General features: G+C 32.8%; 1 protein-coding gene and 1 long non-coding RNA gene across 7 annotated transcripts; one reads left to right on the top strand and one right to left on the bottom strand.

Annotated features, from left to right (window-relative positions):
- The first annotated feature begins 804 nt into the window (after positions 1-804).
- Positions 805-14963, top strand: LOC123709349 (phosphoserine phosphatase). 6 transcript variants are annotated; one of them, XM_045660613.1, is made up of 6 exons: positions 805-929; positions 3862-4062; positions 5464-5598; positions 8208-8353; positions 13275-13436; positions 14110-14963. In XM_045660613.1, exons 1-6 carry the CDS (start codon positions 913-915, stop codon positions 14208-14210), a joined length of 762 nt encoding a protein of 253 aa, XP_045516569.1. In that variant the 5' UTR covers positions 805-912; the 3' UTR covers positions 14211-14963. The 6 variants fall into 6 exon arrangements, with proteins under 6 accessions (XP_045516569.1, XP_045516572.1, XP_045516574.1 ...); XM_045660616.1 differs by having other exon boundaries at positions 815-955; XM_045660618.1 differs by lacking the exon at positions 805-929 and adding an exon at positions 1012-1157.
- Positions 14953-16821, bottom strand: LOC123709351. The gene is made up of 2 exons (XR_006753720.1): positions 16726-16821; positions 14953-16339 (listed from the first exon to the last, which is right to left on the bottom strand). It is a non-coding gene; the product is annotated as an uncharacterized LOC123709351 (long non-coding RNA).
- Positions 16822-17735: the final 914 nt, after the last annotated feature.

Raw genomic sequence — 17735 nt, 5'->3', positions numbered from 1 at the left:
CGCATTAGCAATAGTCCGTCCTAAAATCGGATTGCTCCGGAGCGGCAGTTTCGTTATAGCACCTCGTATTCCTTAATAAAAATTAATTTTATATTTCATAAATGCACTTCAACTATTATTAACTTCTACTATAATATATTATCACTGTTTCAATGTTTAAACCATTTTTTTTTACCTAAAGCAGCATCTCTTCGAACCAAATCGTGTTTTACTTTTTGTTTAGATTTCTTATTCAACATTTCTCTCTTTACAACATTCATTTTGGAACAATCCTTAGTTCTGATTTTAGGGACTAGATAATAATTTACCCTTATAATTAATAACTGTTAATTCACCTAATTTTTGTTATTATAAACTGGCCAGTGGCGAGCATTTGAAAATGTAACATGCCCTCCCTTCCCGCGCAAATATCGGATAAAGAAAACAGTCTATGCCCTATGGTGTTAGCGTAAATTGTCGATTGGATGCGAAAATGATATATTTATCATTCATTTTACACATTAAATATAAACATTTAAATTGTCAATTTATTTATAAATTTACACCTGATTGCAGACAATTTAATTTCAAAATGAATTAAAAGTTAAAAGTACACTATGTCTTTAAGGCGACTTCAGGCATTATATAAATAAATAATCCCAATGAAAGAATCCGTTGTATAAAATTTGTGCCTAAATATTTTTTCTATAGAAGTTTTATAGCCCTCAAGTCCCAAATCCGATTTTCCGGAGGCGACACACACGGATTTATTTATGTGGTTCTCAATTCTCATGAGTCATCAGTCAATGTTGAATAATAATGTCAATCACAGCTGGCTGGTTTAAAAATATATTTTGTTTGTTTATTAATTGTGAATGTTTATAAGATCTAAAAATTCATAACGACAATATTTATTACAGAAATAGAGCAAGGATGATGGCGCTATTCATGTAAGATTATTTATTATTTTCAAAAGGTAAGATGTCATGTTGTAGGGTATATGTTGCAAGGTTGACTAGGTTAATTCATTCTAATTTGTTAGTTTGCAATGAGTCAGCGTTAGTTTTAAAATGTTTTATACCTGTAAGTGCCCGCGACCGTAAACATTGGTCCTATTAATTATAAAACACCACTAGTAAATGACAACGTTAACTACACCAGGATATCCTCATTAAAGAGTAAGAAATATATTAAATAAGTATTTCCAAATACATAATTTACTTTAAAATATTTTCAAGCCTCTTATAATACATATTAAAATAATATGTTCAGTATACATTTAAATAGATATTAGATTTAAACTGGCTTATTATTCAAACAAATCTTCTAATTTCATATAGGCGATATCAGTCAATCATATCTGGCTATTACTAGTTTCAATAAATTGGCACAATAATATCTAATTTATTGATGGTTAACTGATATCTTTGGCTTGTTCTTATTGTTATAGTTGTAAATATACTAAATAATCCATTGTAATTAGAAACATGTTACGTTTCACTGCAGTTTCCTAAAAAAAACAGGAACTATTTATTTATTGTAAATATTTTCAAACACTGTAAGACCGCATGGTTCATACAAGTAAAGATATACAATATCATTGTATTATCTTTGTATTGCTCTTTTACTAAAAAAACACAACAGCATGATGAGTTGCATAATAGTTGACCTTAACCATCTCAATATCATTGTTATTTAATATTATTTATAAATTATAAAATTTAATTAACTCTCAAATAGTATTGAAGTATAAAATAATTAGTAGACAGTATCATTCTAAATTCAAAATACAGATACTATGAAAACACAAACCAACATTGGTTTCTTGTCCAAAATGGCTTCACAAACATTTAAGAAATTCTGTATTATTGGTATGAATATATGTTGTAAAGTTTACCGTCAGTTATTAGGGTCAATTCATGTGTCTGCCTTTAGTCCCATTGTAGCTGATGGACAATTGAGTGTCTGAATTCAATATCTACTTATTGTATACATATTATATGCTAATCCTATAAAGCTGAAGCTTTTTTGTTGTATGGTTGAACTTTTATATGTCAGAAACTATTGGTGTTCTTAATAATAATATTGTGTTGGGTAGTAGTAGAAACTGTGGCTCATCTACCACAGTTTTAATATTATAGAGGTTTATGAATAAGAAAATTGTATATTATAATGACTTTATTTAAACTGATCAACAATATTGTAACTCCACTGTAGGACTTAACTTTACTTTAGGATTATAAAAATTTATAACTCTAATCTAACTCATTATTTAAAGTTGATAAAAAGATAATTTAAAAAGAAAATTAGCTACTTGCAGAGTAACTTTAGTTGATAAAAACATCTAATACAGTCTAAAATAAATTTTAGTGAATTTTTTTCTCTTTTTAGTTTAAGTAGCAATTATGCAATGAATAGTTCTTATCAGACTTAGCGACTAAATCATGAAGTCTGTGCATGATCAAAAGAATAACCTTGCTGTGAAATTGTATTATGTAAATTTTGTTATTATTTCAATGTACAAAAACCAAAGATATCATCAAATCAGCATTTTTTCTATTGCTTGTTAAGGCCTTCTAAGTATTCTCTATGACATGTAATTTAATTTTGCATGCTAGGGGACCATTATTATCACAATTAAAATATGACAGTAATAATATATTTTTAAGTAGTTAGATATGATTAAACCTGTAATTTTAAATATAATATATCAAAATATCATAGTTAAACATAAGTTTATCCTAGCTTAAATGAATGATCAGTATGACCTATAAAACATATGTATATATGGTTAAAATATCAAGGTTGAATATCTAATAATAATTGAATATCTTATATCTAATTTATACTATATGGTTACATACTATTATAGCTCATAACAAAATATTAAGCTTAAATTTCTATAGTGACTTGATAAGCCGGTTTTACCTCTATTGACAGGTCCCAAATTATTTTGTACATGTATATGTTGGTAAGGATTCTCTATAACTTTGAGATTGTTTTTACAAAACAAGAATAATCAGTGCCATTAACATCGGCCTCAAAAAAGATAAGGCGATTTTCATTCGACGCAAATGGCAAACCAATCGTTTCAACAAACACTCCATACTGTTATATCGCGAGTGAAAGAGACAACTGTGGGATCATCGCCCCTACTTCAAAATTCGCCACTGTCTAGCATATGTCTTTAATGGAGACAATGTTTGACGTCATTCATAGTACGTAGCTCTCAGAGAAAAGTCTTGTAGCTCGCATCATAGCCTTATCTTGTTGCGGCTGGTAAATAAAAGGCGATAACGCGCCACGAAGTTTACTGTACTATATTATATCACATTCAACGGAGGCGTGTTCGTGACGGTTTCCGGTCAAGTGGGTTTTACTAATTAATAGTTTATTCAAAACGAATGCTCCGCAAATACGGTCGGTAAACAAGTTGTTTTGAACGTTAAAATTATAAATCTTAGCACACAGTGAAAATGGCTCTAAGCAGGTATTTTTATAAAGCATTTTAGCATGTATGCATGAAGACTAACATTTTGGCATATTATCACATCGTCATTTTGATTAGTGTAGTAATAATCCCAAGTAAAAGTTGCTTTGATTATGTTAAGTCAGTCGTGTTGTTGTTGACAAGGTTTATTGGTTTATTTTCCTTTCAACTGACGCACAGAATCTGAGTTGATAGATGAGGAAAATACGTTTTTCATTTACCACAGGATAACTAGCATTTTGTTAGTTATAAAACAATTTTCAATACAACAGGAGAAATCATTATATTATATCAATGATAGTTGACTATTCATAAACTTTAGCCGTTGCTTGAATGAATTATTGTTATAATTAGCTAGGGCTGACCAAGTTTAATCTTTATTTTTCATATAGTTTAAAATCAAACCTCCAATTCGCAACCCTAAAGACACTGTCTTTAGTATCAATCAGTGCGATGACTCCTCAACAAAGCGTTAAAGAGGTGTTGAGGACAGCTGATTGCGTGTGCTTCGATGTCGATTCAACTGTCATCAGGGACGAAGGAATTGACGAGTTGGCGAAATTCTGCGGCAAAGGCGAAGATGTTAAAAGATTGTAAGTAAAATTCATAGACTGAGTCGATGTTGTGTATGGGCTACTACTAATTAGTTCATAGTTAACGTATAAAATATTACAAATATGTACCCTGATTGTCTAGTGACAGTATAATTTTAATACAAAGTCTGAGGCTTTTTTTTATAATAATACTCTACTCTCCTGCCATGGTGTCCAGGGCCTTTTTCTATCTCTCAAATTTTTACCAAAAATATACAATATGGCCTGAGGCTTAAGACAAAATTACTTTGGACACTCAGGACTTGGTATGAAAATAGCAGTAGGCCACGATAAGTCACGTGACTATTTCTATACAAATTTCTTTGGAGGTAGTGGGTCACGCCTGCCGCAAAGAATATTTGTCTCAAGCCCCTGGAATTTGTTTTACAAGCGTTAATAGAATGCAGTTTATAACCGTCCCGACCTGACCTTAGCAATACAAAATAAATAGGTGACGTAATACATTGGAAAAAAATACATTAATGTATGAACAACTTAAACGACTCCAAAAACTTTATCATCTTACGTATTGGTGTAGTCAACTCGATGGGGATATTGGTTTTAAGGAAGTTTATAGGGAATATCATTATGAAATTTACAAGTTAATATAATTTAAATCTTATCTTTGCCAATGACTTTCAGTATTCGCCTTAGAGTATATTTTTTTAATAATAAGTTTCAATATCGATATGACATCATAAAAAAATATTACACGCGTTTCTCGTAAAGGAAAAACACTGAATAAAACTCGCTTAATTATCATAAATTTTGAATATTAAATAGTTTATTAGGCTAAAAAATAATGTGTTATTGACAGTACGTATAAAAACTTGGCTTTTAAAGTTAAAGTAAGAGAACTGGTAAATAATCATTAAATCATCAACTGTGAGGGTATACAAAAATAAATACACGTCAAAGTGCAGAATGGAGGGCAAACCCAATTGGGTTCCATTTTCAAATAAATACAAATAAAGAGTATGGAGTTGTAATATTTTCTCAACGTAAACTTTCTCTGCTGTCGAAGTCCAAATTTGGCTCTTAATCACTTTTTCTTATGCCTTAAAACTATACAGCAGTTGGCCTAGTGGATTTACTTCTCATCACTGGGGTCGTAGGTTCGATCCCCGGCTGTGGACCAATGAACTGTCTTTATATGTGCGCATTTAATATTCGCTCGAACGGCAAAGGAAAACATCGTGAGGAGAACCGGCTTGCCTTACACCCAAAAAGTCGATGGCGTGTGTCAGCCACAAGAGGCTGAACCTACTTGTCTATTAGATTACGATTTTACGATTAAATTAGTAGATAGACAAATGATCATACAACAGATACAGAAATCTTAGGCCCAGGCCTAAAAACATTACCTTTGGTGGCCTGATATAATTTATATATTGATTTCAGAACTGCAGAAGCGATGTGTGGTAACATGACGTTCCAGGAGGCGTTAAAGAAGAGGCTGGATATTATACGACCAACCGTCGGCCAAATCAAAGAATACTTAGAGAAATTTCCTATCCATCTTACACCGGGCGTCGCGTAAGTTATAAGACATCTTAATATATATAAATCTCCTGTCACGATGTTTGTCCGCGATGGACTCCTAGACTACTACTAAGTATAAATTAAATTTATTTTGTAGTAAACGAAATACCGTGAAATTCAATTATTTCTACTTTTTTTAATTTTTGGTGTTAGCATAGCCAACCACGTGTTACTGACCGAAGTGTAAATCAAATTCAAATTATAGTGACGATAATACAGTAAAATTATTATTTCGTGTCATGGTATTAACTAAAACCACATCAAGGAGAAACGAAGTTTGCAGCTAGTTTTTTTTAATATATTTAGGACAGAAAACGAATGAATGTCTGGCGTATTGGTTAACGAATAGATCTTAGGTTCGATCGTGGACATATGAAGGTAGGCAAGCCTACTTACCTACCTATTTAAGAAATATGAATTAAACAAACAGAAATTCGTCCCCATTAAGAGATATTCTGAAATGATATTCTGAAAATTCTGTATTTTTCTGAAATGGATTACTTGGCTAGCGATAAAATATATTGTGTGAATTTCAAAATCATGTTCTATATACATTTTCGTTATAAAATGAATTCACGGTGTCAAACAATTGGCTATGTTTGGATTTTTTTTCTATCGAGCAAAGTTATTTAAATCGTGTATAGATCTATCAAAATGGATACATAAACTACTTAACTCCACCATATATTTTTTTCCATTTTCCATTCTTCAAGAAATGATAACAATAAATGCAAAGAAACAATGTACTTTTTTGGAGTTGTTTGACCGTATAGGCCCTTAATAACATTTTACTTACCTTTTTAGTAGCTGCATAACAACATATGGAACATTTTGCTATGCTACCCCATAGAGACTGTTATTACTACAATTTAGTAATACTAAATTGATCTATCTCCATAAAAATCTTCATCAGAGTTCAAGGAATAAATAAATACATTTTTCGATTCATTTTTATTTCTACAAAATATTTTTAACGACAATCAGTTGTTGATGCGATGTTCCGTCCCACATTTGAGTTATACTGTCCGCCGAGTTACGGTCATGCATGCTTCTTGTTAAGGTGGAACGTTCTTATTTATTTAAACATAATACACCATTCGTATGACCTCGACGTCCGTCGTTCCGAGCCAATTCGACTTAGGGTCCTTCAAAAAAGAGAGTACCAATTCTTAAAAGGCCGGCACGCTGGCGAGCGTTCTGGCAGTGTGAGTGTCCATGGTGGTATCACTTAACATCAGGTGAGCCAGCTGCCCGTTTGCCTCCTGTATCATAAAAAATGTGTGCGTATACTAGTGTATGTATACACGTAAGAAGTGAAACTTCTTTATGACCTTATTTTTCAAAAACTGATCAACTATATGCAACTTTGCAGAAATTAAAGGCTTTTATTATCATAGACATGAATAAAAATAATACAACTATTTCATTTTACCTTATTACTACTAAGATTATTACAGAATTTCAGTAATTGTTATAGATTTCTTACTATCATTATTATAGTTATTATGTATTTTTGTTATTAATGGCTTCGAATCTCTTCCAATCAACCGTGCTTGGGACGGAAAAAGGGAAAAATGTGAATGATGAATGCGTAAACAAAAAAATGGACGGTAATTTTTTTTCCAACGCCGATAGAGAAGTTTCACTTCAAAAATAAATAACTGCTTTAAAATTATGAGAATAATGATGTAATTTTTGCTTACAAACATTTTGTAAATTACGTTGGCGATTTAAAAGAGTGTCGGGAAGTCTTCTTCCAGTCTTCAATTCTCTTAGTCGCCAGTTCTTTTTATCTGTTCTAAGCCCTTTAAGAACTGGCAGTATTTACGTGCATAAGTATTAGGTTAAATGATTTGATTATACAAAATTTATCTTAAAATTGTGGATTAAAAATTACTAGTCTGGAAAAAAAGACAGCTGCGCTTGATACAGCAAAACATTTCCCTTTAATTTCGGGTCCATTTCGGTTAAATATCAGCAGTGTATAATGAAATTTTTTTATTATTGAATCATCCGAGAGGTCATTGCGATAGTGAAGTGGTATTAACCAGATAGTTTCTTGAACTTATGTCATGTTTTTATATCTGCAAATATAATAAACAATAGCAGATTTGTCGCTGAATTTTGGAATTTTTTAGGACTTTAACAGGGTTTATAGTAGGGTTTCGCCCAAAGGGGGTATTAATTTGATTGTTAAGTTATTACAAAATGTAATTTGAATATAAGTTTTTCGTTTGAAAATTTACTTACTGTTTTAGAAATGCTATGGAACTAAACAGGTTTTGTTAAACAGTGTTTATTTATTAACAATAAATTGCAATGTGTATCCTACACCCTTTGGAACCCTTTTAAGTAAAAAAAAACCTGTGTCAGGGTTCCCTACTCTTCCATAACCAACTTAATAGTAAATTCCATAACAAAGTTAATAATTTTTTTAGTTTTTTTTTAAATTACAATTTTGAGATATTTTACTCCTAACTTCTTCCAATTTTGTAAGAAAAAGCATTTCGCGACGCGCAACACGCGTTGGTGTATGAGTGAGTTACGAGTAGACATACGTACAAAAAATACATAAATGTTAATACATTCATTTCCTTTTCCAGGGAACTAGTGAAAGTACTACAAGAACGAGGTGTGGCCGTATATCTCGTATCTGGTGGCTTCAGAAGTCTCATTGACCCAGTGGCAGATCTCCTCTCAATACCCAGAAGCAATATTTACGCGAACAGACTCAAGTTTTACTTCAATGGTAAGTAAACGCACTAACAAAGTTATTGCGACCGCTAATGATACAGCTTCTCGATCTTAGCCACTGGAGTCTTCGGGCCAGTCAGTGGAAACTGATCGAGGATTCTCGCAGGTTAGAGCAAAAGTAGGTCCTTTTCTCATCTACAAAGCACATAAAGACACATATAGAACAACTTAGTACCACCACAGTTTTCCATGTTTCATTTTAGTTTACCGTAGGAATAATATTCTATAGGAATATATATGACTATTAAACATCTTCGTCCATAGAAAAATAAAAATATGCTAAAAAGACAACGTTAATATCAAAGGCGTAGGCGTAATATTTTCACCCCGTACACGAATTCAAGTGCGACCACTCACCACAAGTAACACCCGTTCCACTGTCTCTCACACCCTCACTCGTGAGCTCTCTTGCATTGAGAGTATTTATATGTTTATTTGGAATTCACATGAGGGATATTGTGTACATTATGTGTTTTATTATATTTTTTTTCGATATTGTCCTACCGTCTGTAAGGATAACGTGTGTATTTATGTAATAAATAAATTTATATCGCTATGGGTATTCTTAATCCAGTCGTTCTTTACTTCACAATTCTTAATACACAATAAATAGATAGAAAGCAATCTAATTATACATTAACCTGACACACTGACCATATAAGTATATTACAGACGATAGGGCTGTCACGTACAACTTTAATGTAAACGTAGGATTATCACAAATAGGACACAAATATAGTTTACAGTAGGTACTAGAATTTAATTCCAAATTCTTTGTGATACTGTTTTATTTTAGCCGTTCTTATTCACATACTAGCTCTGTCTTCATGACATTTTCTGAGACTATAAACACGCCTATAGTTCTTTATTTCTAAAGTAGCTGTTTGTTTTAAGGCCGAAATCGCATAAAATAAAGCTTTTTTTATTTCCATATCCTTCAGTTACATCTCCAGTATTGTTAGGAGTATTACTTATAGCTAAATGTTCGTCACATCTGGATGACGTGTGCGGACCATTCTAGGATGAAGGCCTCCTCCTTAAAATCTTTCCAGATGTCTCTATGTTTGCCAATAGTCTCCAAGTTTAATTTTTTTAATTTAATTTATTAAGTCGTCAGCCCTTCTTTTTCGCTGACATAAAACAGTAATTGTGTTATCACCAACATAATTTTTGTAATAGCACTGACAATACAGGATACAAGTCTCTTTATGGATAAAGAATATGGAATAGAATCCAAAATCCTATCGACTTTCAGCCCTAAATATAAAGCTACACGAGTACATTGATATGGAGACACGCCTTTGTCACGGGTTGTTTGATAACACTGCGATACATGACACCCGGTTAAAGAAATTCAAAAAGAAACTCAATGGAAAAATTTTGTACCAGGATAATTATTATAAAGTCTTCATAAACAACCAGTGGCTCTATAACCTTTTTTATGCCTGGGCCTTAGATTTATGTATCTGTTTCATGATCCGCTAAAAGCATGAAATTTAAATTAAAATCAGCTTGAATAATTTCAGCTTAATTTACCGCCAGTTCTTAAATCAAGGCGAAGGGATGAAATAACTGGCAAGTAATACTCCGTCATTCATTTTATCGTCAAGTTTTTTCTTATAAAAGATATTTAGGTATTCTTAAAGTCATTTGATTTGTATGTAGGTCAATTTACCATACTTGGGTATTCAAATTTGAGTTGAGTTGAAATTGCGTAGTTTGTGCAAAACAATATGAATGTTTTTATCGCGATACTTCTACCAAGGTAAACTTTGTCGCCTTGATAGATTAATGCGTTCGTTTAATAAAATTTCATAAGATCGGAGATCTATAATGGCTCTTAGCACATTGCAGCCGTTTTTTTTATCGTTTCTATTTCATAGACACGTAGGGATGGCCTTCTGTCAGACACGTGTTTTCGATTTTTGGATTTGAGGTATTCTTTACGTTGTTTTCTTTCGGGCGAGTTAGACGTAGACAGAACGTCCATTTGTGCTCAGCTAGGGATCGATCCTCAGGCATGAGTATGTTGAAACCACTTGGCCTACACTACTTATATATTCTAAATACACGAGCAAAAAATGTTTCATTTGAAAGACTGAAACAGATACAAAGATGAAACTTACTACAGTTTCTGACTCTTTGTTAAGGTTACATGGACTCTTTTGAAAGTAAAATACTGATTATGTATTACATTAATCAATGCAGATAAGGTAAAAAACTCATTTTTATAGGTTCTTCGCTATATATATTATTGTGGTATACATTGTAAGATTATGTACCAGTTATGACATTAAACTATATTTATAAGGTATATTCTCAAACGGCTACAACATGAGGAAGTTTCACACTTGGCACAGGACTTTTACATACAACTGGCATTAAGCCTTACTGATGCTGTTCGCATTCCGTGGTTGTATGAAAGAGTTATACTCACCAAAACCCAAAACGCAAGACGCGTGGTCTTGTGTTTATTAAAATTTTGGTTAACGCTTCAAAACGGTCATTATTATGACGCATTATACATATGATGTTAGTTTACAAATAAACAGTTATCAAGCAATTATAGTTATCAGACCCCACTTGACGGATTAAATGATGTAAAGTAAAACAAAATTATCTCAAGCGTTTGTAATGGCTATTTCATTCCTATGCAATTTGTTTATTATATTGCTATCGTGGTTTTTATGAATTAAGAAGGAAATTGATATGTTTTAGAGTTTAAACTCACCCGCACAAAGACTTAATCATTCGGTTGTGGTATATCCGATACTTAATCCGCTTTTTTGCTAGTAATTGAAGTTATACTTCTTTTTGTAACATTATTGTTTACCATAATTAAAGTTTTAAAATATATGAAGATTTTAGAAAATATAGCTTGTAATATTACTGTCAATGTATCTGATATGTGTGATGTGATGAACTTTAATAAATAAATCAATTGAATTGCTACGTTTCAACTAATGTACATGAAAATCTAATCATCATAGCGTGAACACGATTTGAGAAGGACGAACGAGATTGATAGAACGATTTTACTTTTATGAATATCTATATGTATCTTACCATTACATTATGTAGACTGTAGGTAAATATTTAATTACTATAAAAACCCTTATGTTTCCATGGTAACGAACGAACGAACTTTGACGAACTTATTAAAAACTAGGCCCTTCTCAAACTAATCCTTATGTTTCCTTGGTAAACTTTCACGAACTTATTCAAAACTAGGCCCTTTTCAAACTTAAAGCAATGCCGACAACGACCTCGGGGCTTGAGTTAGGCGATCTCGCCTATCGCGAATCATATTTGTATGAAAATGGTCACGTGACAGAGCGTGACCTAATGTATTTCTCATGCAATCTATTTTGACGTAAAGTGATTTTGTTTCAAGTTCATAAGTAGCTTTAGTTCAACGATGTCAAGATACGAAATCAGCGCCTACGGATATTAGTAGAAAATCGTATGGCCACGTCTGGATTCGTATTGTTGTCGTTTTTATCATTATTTATAAAATTAACTGAAAAGATTACGGAAATTTTGCAAAATACACAAGATGATAAGGAAAGTTTATAATTTTTATTGATCATGAAATCGCTGCGTGAAGTTCGTGATAACAGATTTCCGATGAATAAATGACTAATATTATCATTTTAAGTAGTCCGTGAGATGTTTGCGTGGTTATCAAGGTCAAATTTGCGAAGAGAAAAATCTAGAAATAATTTCCTTTTGTATTGCAGTCGTCGTTTGTTTGTTTTTAAAATATTTGAATAATATTTAGTTTCGACTGGCCCCAGATTTTGTAACTGATCAACATTCTGTGCCTGACATCTCCGTTGATTTTGGAGTGTATGGCATGCCAGTACGATGTTCCTCACGATGTTTTCCTTCAACATACGAGCGAATGTGAAAAAAACATTGGTGCATTGGTATTCGCTTGTCCTCATCTGAATGAAAATGTACGTTTAAAACACCATGCTCTTACTACATATGACTAAGACATCCCTTTCTTCTTCTTTCTTTTTAAGACATCCCCACGTAAGATTGTTTTTCGTTCTAAAAAAAGCAATTTTCTAAATCAGTTTTTATCTACATGTTGTTGATATCATCGACGAGTTGCAAGTCATAGTGTAATAAGGCACTTTCTTACTAGCGAACTGTGAAATCGACTAACTGTGGGGGTTTACGATTTTCTTCCTCTGAATATACGACCCGCAATTGTTTAATGAAAGAGTATAGGGCCGACAATATACCCACTGAAATGGGTATTGACTGATGACTGATCTTTTTGTGCGTCCCAAAGCCTCGTCATTTTATTAAAAAAAAGTGAAAAGTACTAAGAAAATAACTTAACTAGTTCAAGTGGCCATGCATTGTCTTATACAATCGTTTTAAGGATAAACGAGAATACTAAATCATTCAACAAGTTACGTCACTGATAATTGCAATCTTGGCTATGAGAATTAGACCAAATGCTTATCAATCCTTTGTTAACTAATTACAAGAATTTTGTAAACAAAATATTTCTAATTGCCCGAACAATCTTTATATTTTTTCGGATTGCCCATCCGATAACAGGTACTTATCACCTTATATTTTTAGAATGCCGTTTGTTTGTTATCCTTTGGTAATATTTGTCTTATTACGATAATTATTCTAACTTATTATGATAATTATTCTATTATATCCATTATGTTTGTGCACACTGTCCGGATCTATAATGAATTATTGGCTATCAATTTTATAACTTGTTTTTTTCTGTTTTTTGTTGTGTAACCTTGTTGGTGCCGCTATAAATAAATAAGCAATGCTATATCGTGAAATACTCAAAAGATTCCGATTTAAGATTCTTCTCGTCCAGTCCCTTTGTTGACGTTTATGAGTAGCAAGAAAATGCAGCTTTTTTCTTTCTTCAGGTGAATACGCGGGTTTCGATGAGAACGAGCCTACGTCTCGGTCTGGTGGCAAGCCCCTGGTAATAAGACGGCTGAAAGAGCAACACGGCTACCAGAAGCTGGTCATGATTGGAGATGGCGCCACTGACGCGGAAGCCAGTCCACCCGCTGATGCCTTTATTGGTAAGATCTCTATTACTGGTTTAGAATATAGATTTCGGGATTAGATCTGTGATTGGACTTAAGGGCCTATCCGGTCGCCAAACTCCAAAAAAATACATTGTTTCTTTCCATTTTTTGTCATCGTTTCTTGAAGTATGGCAAATGGAAAAAATATATAGTGCAGTTGAGTAGTTTATGTATCCATTTGGAAGATCGATACATGATTTAAATAACTTCGCCCGATAAAAAAAATTCCAAACATAGCCAATTTTAGATACTTTGAATTCATTTTATGACGAAAATGTATATAAAACATGATTTTGAAATTTACACGATATATTTTATCGTGTAAAGAAAAAAATGATAAAATTATCATAATTTAATGTTTTACATAACTAATTGTTATTACGGGCCAGGGCGCCTTAGCGCTCTAGCTCTCCATTGCGCACCGCAGTCCATCCCGAGACACTGACACAGCAATTCGTGCTGGGATAGGGCCTTAATGACTATCTCATAGAACCTATTTTTCTATGATTTTGTGTTTTCCTACCTCACATTCATAGGTAGAGTGAATAATGCTCGTATAGTTCATTTTTATATTCGCGAATCAATAATTGTTTTTTGCATCAGAAACAGCTGACTATGTCCTTGCAATTTTTAGTTATGCAACTTTACACAAATTGTATCTCTCCAGGTTTTGGTGGGAACGTCGTACGGGAGGAAGTACAGAAGAGGGCGCCCTGGTTCGTAACAAGCTTCCAGGAATTGACAGATGCTCTCATTGTTCAAAAGTGATCTTAATGACTATTGACATTACGGCTCCTGTGACATAGCCACAGATAATGTAGAACAATTACCACAGACAAGGTAGTTCTATGTTATCTGTGACTTTAATGTACGTATCGTACTTTGATACATTATTTAAATAATACGCATCAATTAAATACTACATAATGTTATATTTTGGTAAATGTTTATTAATATAATAAATAATTTGATGCCATTTACAAGGTTATTAAATTACTAGTGTTGGTGAAAAATAGATATATGTATGTATTATTTACTATGAATTATGACAAAATAATGACTCAAATATAGAGCCTTATATGCCTTTATTAATAATAGATTTCCCATTTAACTAATATTTGTTTATACATTTTTTTAGAAACAAAAAGGTGTGTCTGTTTATTTGTTTATACATACTTTTATTTACTTGCCATACAATAAATTATAGAGTATTATTTATGTGGTATACATTGTTTAGTATTAAAATAGTAAATACCTTTTAGTCGCTCTTTCTAAGGCAAGAGTTCAAAATATTTTTTTAATATGAAATGTTTTATATACTGCCATAATGTCTTCCCGTATATATTTATGTTATTGTACTTTGAGTACAAAATTTATGGATTTGGTTGTGTGGTGTATGTGATTAATGTTAGTTAAATTGTAGGAAATACAATGAATGATAATTTATTTGCCTACGGACCTCAGTCCAATGTAAAATGGCTGTGTACTTCCTATTTTAAGAATAAAGTTATTTGATACTTATTTGGTATATTTATTATGTTTATCACATATCTGATAGAAACCACATGTGTCCATGCTTCCTTTTATAACGATGCGCGGCGGAGATTGAATTACGCGTTATTGTTCATATTATTTTTGTATTTCCAGTACTTGACAGCACATAAAGCTAAGTTTTAGGTGTAAAGAGTCACTGAGTGGCCACGAAACGTTTTACTATTGGGTGCACAAAACGTTACGTCGCGTTTCATCGCGGAGTTTCATCATTCGCGGGGGGTCAAGTATCTCCAAAAATTTGTTTTGACGTAATACTTGAACGCTGCCATAATGATTAAACTCTATTAAAAATAACGATTATTAATTTCGTTTAGAAGTAGAATTTCCGTGCCATTTTTAATGTAAAGGCAGGAGGCTTACCAGTTTACTGATATGGGCGAAACCATAGACACTCATTGCCAGAGAGCTCGCAAGTGCGTTGCCGACCTTTTAAGAATTGATACGCTCTTTCTTTACGACTGATAGGCCGAGTCCCAATGCTGCAGGTCCACAGATAGCGGCACTTTATTTTAAGTGACATACACGCTCCCCCATTTATCCCCGCCCCATTAAAAAACTAAAACCACTAATATACTAGAACTTTATACCTTTGACTGAAATAACTCATTTAATTTCATATCCCGCATGTTGGTCATGAATTCTAGCGCCATTTTATTCGGTATAGGAATGATACCGAATTGGTGGCCTTTCTCGAGCTTCACATCAAAATCATCATAATTGTCCGCTTGCCGACCATCCTCATTTCTTAACAAATGATCTATTAAATCTATCCTTCGGTAATTCGGACATTGACCTCCAAGACACTTATTTTTCTTTCCCAAAAGTAATCTTTTTTTTTTGTAAAAGGGTGAAGTAGATATTCCAAAATCGGGCCTGTAATTTATTCTAGCATACGTTGGCGTAGAGAACGTTATTTCAGGTGAATTTTCTGTTTTTGTTGATGGTGTTGTTGTGGTTGTGGTTGTCGTTGTTGAAGATGTAGTTGTTGTTGATGTGTTTGGAGTTGATTTCGATGTGATAGCAACGACAAGGGGAACTGGATATGGAACGAATACTAAAGATTGCGAGTTACAGTTATCGCATATCGAGACGCAGCAGGGTTTTATATTTTCGCAATTTCTACAAGAGCATCTACAATTTGCCCTTCCATAGTCGTAGTTGGAATCTGCGGAATACTCGGGGAATTTTCCACCACTTCGTCGGTGGAACCTGCTTTGCCTACCTAATCTTTTATAGTCATATTCATCGTAATATCTCTGCGGATATGACATGTATCCAGGCGTGTGTACAAATTGACTAAATGTGCTGTTGAGAAACAACAATTGTGTGAGGAATACTTGTATCTGTGAATAGATTAGAAATAAGTGTCATTAAGCTACAGATTAACGTTTCTATAAAGCAAACATTCATTTATACATAGAAACTGGTATCTTACTACTATTATTATAAATTTAAGCCCTAAAATTTATTGTGAGATGCGAACGGCACACAAGGAATCTCCGCAAATGTTTCTAATCACTTTTAGAGCAAATCAATCTTGCTTGAGTAAAGAGGGATTGGGCCTAAATAAGCAACAGTAATACTGTACCAATCGTATTTGCGAAATTACGACAATGTCTCGTACGCTCTGGCGGTGTTTTGAATATTAGGGCACACTAAGTATATTTTACAATGGAATTTAATATTTCTCCTACGTTGTATCGATGTCTAGAAACGGTATTTCACTTACCATATTCATAGTACCAGAAAATTTCCATTACATTTTTTACAACTGTATCACATTGTTTATATCGAGTAACAACATTATTTTATTTTTATGGGTGTCGTAAACACAATGTAATTTTACTACAGAGACGTTAAGATATAGCTACAATTATTAGTCCCGCAACACTTAATTTGTAGACACATTTCTATGTCTTTTTCATTAATATCACTTAAACACACAAGAATTATTAAACGATCTTAGTCTTTTATAGAATAAAATTGTGTATCTTTGAACGCGCCTAAAAAATTTACATTTTGCATTGCTCTGATCTTTTTGAAAGGCGAAATATTTAAAACTTTGCTGTACTGTATACTCGTAATTATGTATGTCTTACACAAATATTTAACTAAACGTACTTGTAGTCATCTTCAAGGGAAGACAGGTCACCTGGTAACGACTCCAGTTGGCTCACAGGCACCCGCATTATTTTCAATTCATTTTGATATCCTTTATACATACAACAAATTTTCTGTACTTTATGATTAAGTATTATGAAGAATACTATTGCCCCCATGCATTTGTGTTTAATTGCTTTTAACAAGCAACTAAAGCAAAATCGGTCAACTCCGTGCTCCGTGCTCCGGCTTATGAAAGAATTACAAGATTTTTTAAATTTATGCAATTAAATATACACCATACAAGAAAATTCAATATGTATATAGAGAAACTTACCAGCTCGCGTCATATTTTAATGGTTAAAGTTTAACGAATCATAGATTGACTGGACCATTAAAATTGAAATAAACCCGTACATAAGATGAGTTGTTAGCGGTTAACGTAAATGAATATTTAGTACCCCATTGGTATAAGTCACCGCCCACTCATTTAGCGGGCGCTGATAGAATGCAATGCAATCTCGTTCTGATTATCATCTGACCTAAGGCAACCTTGGTGTTTCGCAATATCAGAATTTATTAAGAAATCCAAAAACTATTTTGTTCATCATATCAAGATATTGCACATTTGAAAACATT

Source organism: Pieris brassicae, chromosome 5 (genome assembly GCF_905147105.1).
Source record: "Pieris brassicae chromosome 5, ilPieBrab1.1, whole genome shotgun sequence".
Lineage (NCBI taxonomy): Eukaryota > Metazoa > Arthropoda > Insecta > Lepidoptera > Pieridae > Pieris > Pieris brassicae.
The sequence above is the reverse complement of the archived record's forward strand: the minus strand, read 5'-3'. Positions and strand labels throughout refer to the sequence as shown.

Excerpts from the sequence above, each read along its gene's own strand:
- LOC123709349 (XM_045660613.1), top strand. Across the intron at positions 5,599-8,207 it reads CATCTTACACCGGGCGTCGC|GGAACTAGTGAAAGTACTAC; the intron begins GTAAGTTATAAG and ends TTCCTTTTCCAG. Across the intron at positions 13,437-14,109 it reads ACCCGCTGATGCCTTTATTG|GTTTTGGTGGGAACGTCGTA; the intron begins GTAAGATCTCTA and ends GTATCTCTCCAG.